This window comes from Hyperolius riggenbachi, chromosome 1 (genome assembly GCF_040937935.1).
Source record: "Hyperolius riggenbachi isolate aHypRig1 chromosome 1, aHypRig1.pri, whole genome shotgun sequence".
Lineage (NCBI taxonomy): Eukaryota > Metazoa > Chordata > Amphibia > Anura > Hyperoliidae > Hyperolius > Hyperolius riggenbachi.
Window position 1 is genome coordinate 651,587,991 of NC_090646.1, and position 7,753 is coordinate 651,595,743.

Sequence of the window (7,753 nt, forward strand, 5' to 3'; positions counted from 1 at the left end):
TTTATTGCTAAGATTTGGCATTTCTGGGGGAGATCAACTTTCATTAGCTGCACCCATTTTCCTCAGACAATGATTGTTTTTCTTTCTCTTTAAGCATTAAGCATGTGACTAAACTGCAGAGCACCTGTAAGAAGATGAACCTACATAATGAACTGCTAGACAGATGTGGAGATTATGTATCGACTGCCCTGCCCTTCATCCTACCTCTGGTAAAGCGAGGTTTGGACCAAAGGCTGATTCTTGTGTCACACTCTCTTCTACAGAGGCCAGAGGTAAGAAGCCTGTTTGTTTTAATAAAATGTGAGTACCCGTAATGCTCATCATAAGTCTGTGCTACATCATGACACTTACCTTGCTGCCTGTTTCAGTCTGATCTGCCCTGTGAGCTTGTAATCCCCTCTGTAAAAACCACCGACTGAGCTCTCAGGTGGCTGCTTATCAGGAAGCTCTATAGCAGTGAGCAGTCTGCTCAAGCCCGCCCCCCTCTCTGCCTGTGTTCTTCCTATCTTTGAGAGCAGTCTGCTCAAGCCCGCACCCCCTCTCTGCCTGTGTTCTCTCTATCTGTGAGTGCAGTGTGCTCAAGCCCGCCCCCTCTCTGCCTCTGTTTTCCTTATCTGTGAGAGCAGTCTGCTCAAGCCCGGCCACTCTCTGCCTGTGTTCTCCTTATCTGTGATACCAGTCTGCTCAAGACCGCCCCCTCTCTGTCTGTGTTCTCCCTATCTGTGAGAGCAGTCTGCTCAAGCCTGCCCCCCTCTCTGCCTGTGTTCTCCCTATCTGTGAGAGCAGTCTGCTTAAGCCCGCACCCCCTCTCTGCCTGTGTTCTCCCTATCTGTGAGAGCCGTCTGCTCAAGCCCACCCTCCTCTCTGCCCGTGTTCTCCCTATCTGTGAGAGCCGTCTGCTCAAGCCCACCCCCCTCTCTGCCTGTGTTCTCCCTATCTGTGAGAGCAGTCTGCTCAAGCTCGCACCCCCTCTCTACCTGTGTTCTCCCTATCTGTCAGAGCAGTCTGCTCAAGCCCACCCCCCTCTCTGCCTGTGTTCTCCCTATCTGTGCACAGATCAGCTTCACAGAGAGCAGTGCCTGTGAAGAGAAAAGCAGCTCAGTAATCATATTTATATATCTACACAGATAATTAGTGCCCCAGCTTGAGTTACGCACTTATCTCTCCCGATCTGAGACAGGAACATACAGGGACACATCTCGATGATGATGATGATGATGATAACTGTACACAGATCTAATGCAGCAGCCGCTGTGCTTGTCTTTGGTTTTACAGGAATAAGTAAAAGTAATTGTGCCTATGTTTATACAGCATGTCTGCAGGTTTTTTTCCCCAAAACAGGTGTCCCCGGTTAATAAACGAGATGGGGACTGTAGGTTAATTCTTAACCTGAATCTGTTCTTAAAGCGAACCTTAAGTCAAGTAAAAAAAATGAGATTTACTCACCTGGGGCTTCCCTCAGCCCCCAGCAGCCGATCGGTGCCCTCGCAGCTCCGCTCCGATGTCCCAGGACCCGCCGGCGAGCACTTCCGGTTTGGCCGTCACCGGCCGACAGGCATGGGAGCGCGAGTGATTGTTCGCGTTCCCAGCCTGTATATCGCCCCCTATGCTGCTATTGCGGCCAGGAGGTCGCAATAGCAGCATAGGGGGCGATATACAGGCTGGGAACGCGAACAATCACTCGCGTTCCCATGCCTGTCGGCCGGTGACGGCGAAACCGGAAGTCGTCGCCGGCGGGTCCTGGGACATCGGAGCGGAGCTGCGAGGGCACCGATCGGCTGCTGGGGGCTGAGGGAAGCCCCAGGTGAGTAAATCTCATTTTTTTTACTTGACTTAAGGTTCGCTTTAAGTCGAAACAATGTGCTCTCTCTCTTTGTTCCCTAAACCTCCTCTGTGCCTCCAGTGTCCACCTCTGGGTCACCTCTGCCCTCTGTACATACTTATACAAGTTTAAAAGCCATTTTTTCTTTGAATTTTTTTAAAATTGATTTCCTCAGAAACTACAAGTCCAATTTGAATTTTTTGGGGCTTGTTACCATGGAAACACTGAATCCATGCCGTTCTTATCGGCGGGTCGTTCGTAAGTCGAGGACTACCTGTATACATATGTCCCTGCATACATTATTTGATGGAGAACTTTACACACAGTACACTGACCCGGAAGCAGATGGTGGCCATCTTGGATTTTACACAGGATAAAAAAAAATTAAAATTAAGAAAGAAATGAGCACAAGAGAGCAACAAAAATTACAGGTATAGTAAACTACCTCTCCAGACCCCTGCCAATCTCCATCATAAGTCTATGGGAGCAATGCCTGGTATGGTAAACCCAGATATAATGTAACTTCTGTTATAGTAAACCTGTTTTTTGGCCCCTACGTGACGCTGACTCTGGATGTAGTAAAAAGTGGGCGGAGCATGCGTCATATGTCAGTGTGAAACCCATGGTCGGCTGCTGGTTTCAAGTGAGTTGATGCCTGATAACATTTGTAAGACAAGAAGAATCACAGAGCGGGCGTACTCCCTGCAAAATTAAGGAGAGTGGAGATGAGAGTGCTAAGTCCCGCCTGCAGAGGTATCGGAGCCACTCACAGGAAGCGGAAGTACCTTTTTAAGATATCCAACAGTGTTATTTTATACTAGCCGACTCGCGTCGTAGCATACGCCGCATCTTCTATCTATCTAATAGAGTACGTGCCTCAACCTTGAAGCAAGAAGAATAAAGGTGGGTACACACATCAGATAAAAGTCTTTGGAAAATCAAAGGTCACAGACCAATTTTACCCCCTTCCGTGTAGTATGAGAGCCATACTCTACACAGTCTATTCTATTGAGCTGAACTCCCCATCAGATTGAAATCTTTGCAAGATGCTGCACACACAGATGCTGTACACATGCAAAAGATCAGTATCTGCAAAAGATCAGTATCTGCAACAGATCAGTTCCTGCCAAAGATCAAAATACATTCATAGTCAATATCTGCAGATCTCATACACACCTTGTTTAACGGACAATAATCTGCAGATCAGATCAACCTGGATGGATCTTTGGATCTGCAGATGAATGTCCGTCAAACAAGGTGTGTATTATGCTGGGCATACATGGTACGTTTTCTACCGTGTAATCGAGCCACTGGCTCGATTCCCGCTCGTCCCCGCGGGCACTTTCTTATCTTCCACTCGTTTCTTCTTTTGCCCTGCCCGCCGGTATCAAGCACATCGGAAAATATCAATCAAACCATCAGCGGCTCGATTACATGGTAGAAAACGTACCGTGTATGCCCAGCATGAGATCTGCAGACATAGACTATGAATGCATTTTGCAGAAACTGATTTTTTTGCAGGAACTGATCTTTTGCAGATACTGATCTGTTGAATGTCTACAGCATTGTTGTGTGCAGCATCTTGCAAACATTTTTATCTGATGGGGAGTTCAGCTCAATAGAATAGACTGTAGAGTATGGCTCTCATACTACATGGAAGGGGGTAAAATTGGTCTGTGATCTTTCATTTTCATTTTCCAAATGTATGCGTGCTCAAACACCAAGTTTAACCCTAAGCCTAATTGGCTATTCATGAGGAAATGCTCATGCAAATATGCATTTGCTTTCGCATGCGAAACTATGCAGGGTCAAAAAAGTTCATGCTACATTAGCACTATCCAGGAGCGCCACGGGGAGGATTCCCAATACCCCCTTTTTATACAACCGGGGGGTCCGCGGGGTCCCAGGCTCTCTCACTGCCTGGGAACCACAGCGGCACCCCGGCGTCATGTGACTAAAAACACTTCCTCCTTCCGGGATGAAGGAGGAAGTGTATAGTCATGTGACGCCGGATTGGAGCGCATCGTGGGAGGCGACGAGGGACGGATGAAGAAGACGTCATGATAGGTAAGATTTAATCCCCCGCCCAGGCCGCAATGCATTACTGGGAGAAATCCGGATTGCTACTATCGAGTAGCATCCGGATCGGTTTTGAGCAGCACTGCCTGGGACCCCGCGGTCCCCCCGGTTGTATAAAAAGGGGGCATTGGGAATCCTCCCAGTGGCGCTCCTGGATAGTGCTAACGTAGCATGTAGCAGTGTTGCTTGCAAATTTTCGCCTAAGTCATTTTCGCATCGAAAATCCCGTTTTCAATTTTGGCAAATTTTCGCGAAAATCTTAAAAAATATTTCGTTTTCGACCAGCATCGAAAATTCATTGTATGCGGATGCTTATGCCCTTATGCGGAAAAATGTCCGCAATAATCCGCATGGAAATTCAGTCTACGTTTATATGGAAAAATGTCCGCAATAATGCACAAGAAGCTTCTCTGTATACGGCCGCTAATGCCCTTATGCGGAAAATGTCTGCTATGATACGCAAGTAACGCGAAAATGAACGCGAAAAAATTCGATGGAAAATTTGCCTGTCAAAACGAAATTAGATCAAAATTCGGTAAAAATTAGGCGAAACAAATTTTTCTATTTTTGCTCATCACTAGTATGTAGCAGGGCGACCTCTTTGCGGTATTGGTTTTTTGACCCTGCATAGTTTGGCATGCAAAAGCAAATTTGCATGAGCATTGCCTCATGAATAGCCAATTAGGCCAGATTTGCAAAGCCAGACTTGCTAGGGTAGGCCTCTTTTCCACGGACAGTTGATAGGCAGTAAAATGCCTCTCAAACTCTTACAACTGCTCACTACTGCCTGGTAACAGCTTGCTGCTGCCTGGTAACAGCTTGCTGCTTGCCTGGTAACAGCTTGCTGCTTGCCTGGTAACAGCTTGCTGCTTGCCTGGTAACAGCTTGCTGCTTGCCTGGTAACAGCTTGCTGCTTGAGCACACAGCTCAACAGTCCGTGGAAAAGAAACCTTAAACTTGGTGTTTGAGCACGCATAAATTTTCTTATGCAAAGTACTTCTTCTTGCTTGAAGGTTGAGGCATGCTGCTCTTTGCCAGGAAAGCGTTTTATGGCTGTAATTCCATCCTTATCAGTGATGATTGAGATAGTCTGACTAGGTCCCAACTGGGGAGAAACTGTCACTTGCATACCTTAAATGTTTACCCTTTCAGGCAGAAAAAAAGAACACAGCCTAGTTGTCTACTGTATGTGTTTTGCGCTGTACCTACACGTCTATCTGATTATGTCACCATGGGTACACTTTATATTATCGGCTTTAGTGTCAAAGATCAGGAAGTGAAGGGCAGTTGGGCACCCTCTGTGTTGATGACACAGATTGTAGCACGAAACTGGCAGAAGGTGTTAACCTACCTCACTATAGCCAGCAATGAATTGACAGGAGTGTAATTTGACACAACTGTATAATTCTGTCTTTCGGATTATTCTTGTACTAAGTGAGTGACTGTTGTCCCCACAGTGGGATATCACAGAAGAGCCTGCAGAACACCAAGATGTAGACTCTGTGTCTGTGGGGCTTCTGCTTACACCAGAGTTCTATACCAGTGCATTGGAGAAAGGACCGGCTGCAGACAGCACAGAGGTAAGCCTGACAAAGCTAACAATGGTTCCTTTTGTTTTTATTTTTTAGGAGTATCCGTATACTGATTTATCATAGGAATCCAAAGACAACTGAATTATAAGTGAGGCAGCTACAAAACACAACCAATCAGAACTCTGCTTTCATTTACCAGCTAAGCCCTGATTGGTTACAGCGGTCTTCAAGAGAACCCGAGGCGGGGTTCTAACAACGCAACCCCCATACAGAGGCTGGGTCTGCCTATACAGCCCAGCCTCTGTTACTATTTAGATTCCCCCTAAGCCCCCCCCCCCCCCCCCCCCTGCGCTCTGCGAGACCCCATTATTCAGAGCCGCGCTGCCAACACAGAGCGTGTCGCAGCGGGCTGTATTTGCCTCCATAATGCCAGTCTCGCCGCTCCCCCACCTCCTGCATCGCTCCGGTCCCTGCCCACGTCCCTTCCCTCCCGCTGATTGGAGGGAAGAGACGCGGGCGAGGACCGGAGCGATGCAGGAGGCGGGGGGAGCGGCCGCGACTGACAGGAGGAGGTAAACACAGCCAGCACCGCGCGGCTGTGATTTATCGGGTCTCGCTGTGCGCAGGGGGGGGCTTATGGAAAATCTAAATAGCAACAGAGGCTGGGCTCTATAGGCAGACCCAGCCTCTGTATGGGGATTTTGTTGTTAGAACCCCGCCTCGGGTTCTCTTTAAGAAATCAACTGTGTTCTAGATTAGGCCAGAGTCCAGACCCAGGTGCCTGATCCCTCTCCACTTGTATGATCCCTTCTGTTTGCATATATGACTATGTAACGAGCCAAGCTTATTATTGGCAATTTATTTTTTTACCTGCCACATTTTAAAGTGCATTCCTCCCTATTAAAGTCAACTGAGCAGGAGGTTCACTTTTTTAAATGAACCTTCCCATAAGGGAGGTTGATAATGGAGTGTGGGGGGAATACTTACCTGCGGGGTGCTGCTCCTCTGTCCCCCGGTCCGTATGGGATCCTCCATGTTCTTCAGCTGCCGAATTTTCAACTTCCTGACACTGTCTTGCATGCCTCAATGCATGCTGGGGGATGTAGTCTGTGACTACGAGAACACCTCTGTACTCATTCACGGACATTTCCCAGCATGTATTCTGCTGCATGCAGCTTTCCTGGCAATTGGAAAAAAATGTAGCACATCTGCTGTCTCTCCTGGGGAAGATGTTGGATCCCATACGGACCGGGTGCTAGAGGTGCAGCACCGTAGGTATAGGTAAGTAGTGACACTCATGCATTGTTGAAGTGGCTGGTGCACGGTAGTTCGGGTGCCAGAGATCGCCACTTTCAGAATATCGGTAAAATTACAGATATTGGACTCAATTCACTAAGGGCAGCTCAGAAAAGTCATTTTGGTCGGTAAAATACAGCATCTGGTGTAGATCTTCCACATGAGGCAGAAGTTCAATAATTTACCAAACAAACATGCCTCAGTTCACTAAGCCCTGGTCGGTAAGTGCCACTTACCAGCCTTCTAGCAGGGCAGCGGGCAGGCAGGGAGCTGTGTGTATGACTTGTGGGTTTCTGTTCAATGCAGCCTGTCATTCCTTTAGATGTGCTGGAGCTCTTCTGCATGCCAAAATACAGATTTTCACATTTAACCACTTAAGCCCAACTGGACGAACAGTCTCGTCCGATTGGGCTGCGCGCACTCCCGCCGCCGGCCGTTAGCCGAACGATCAATGAAAGGGATTATAGATCCCTTTCATTGATCGAAGGCCCCCGCAGGAAAGCCGACGGCGTCTCATCAGACGCTGCGGTTTTTCTGAGTTCAAAAAGTTCCCCGTCTTCATTCTTCTTCCTGGGAACGAGATCGATCGCTCCCAGGACTTTTTGACTGTTGCCATCTTGTGGCCAAATAGTAAAACTACACCCACATCCACTTTTTATTAAAAAAATACATTTTTAACATTTAAAATTAGCTGTTCATCTCCCACATCAAAAAATACCCAAATAAAATTTTTAATAAAAAACAAAAAAACAAAAACCTTAAATAGTTACCTAAGGGTCTGAACTTTTTAAATATGCATGTCAAAGGAGTATATTAATATATATTTTTAAATTATGGGCTTGTAAATAGTGATGGACGCAAATTGAAAAAATGCACCTTTATTTCCAAATTAAATATTGATGCCATACATTGTTATAGGGACATAATTTAAATGGTGTAATAAGTGGGACAAATGGGCAAATAAAATACATGGGTTTTAATTACGGTACCATGTATTAATTTCAAACTATAATGGCCAAAAGCT

The 7,753-nt window shown here is 46.8% G+C and overlaps 1 protein-coding gene across 1 annotated transcript in view; it reads left to right on the top strand.

The window, feature by feature from the left end:
* Positions 1 to 7,753, top strand: part of NOL6 (nucleolar protein 6) — a 120,779-nt gene that overhangs the window by 38,282 nt on the left and 74,744 nt on the right. Inside the window, exons 13-14 of the mRNA XM_068265101.1 lie at positions 95 to 272; positions 5,359 to 5,481. Coding sequence (XP_068121202.1) covers positions 95 to 272; positions 5,359 to 5,481 — 301 coding nt within the window. The remainder of the gene's footprint in view (positions 1 to 94; positions 273 to 5,358; positions 5,482 to 7,753) is intronic.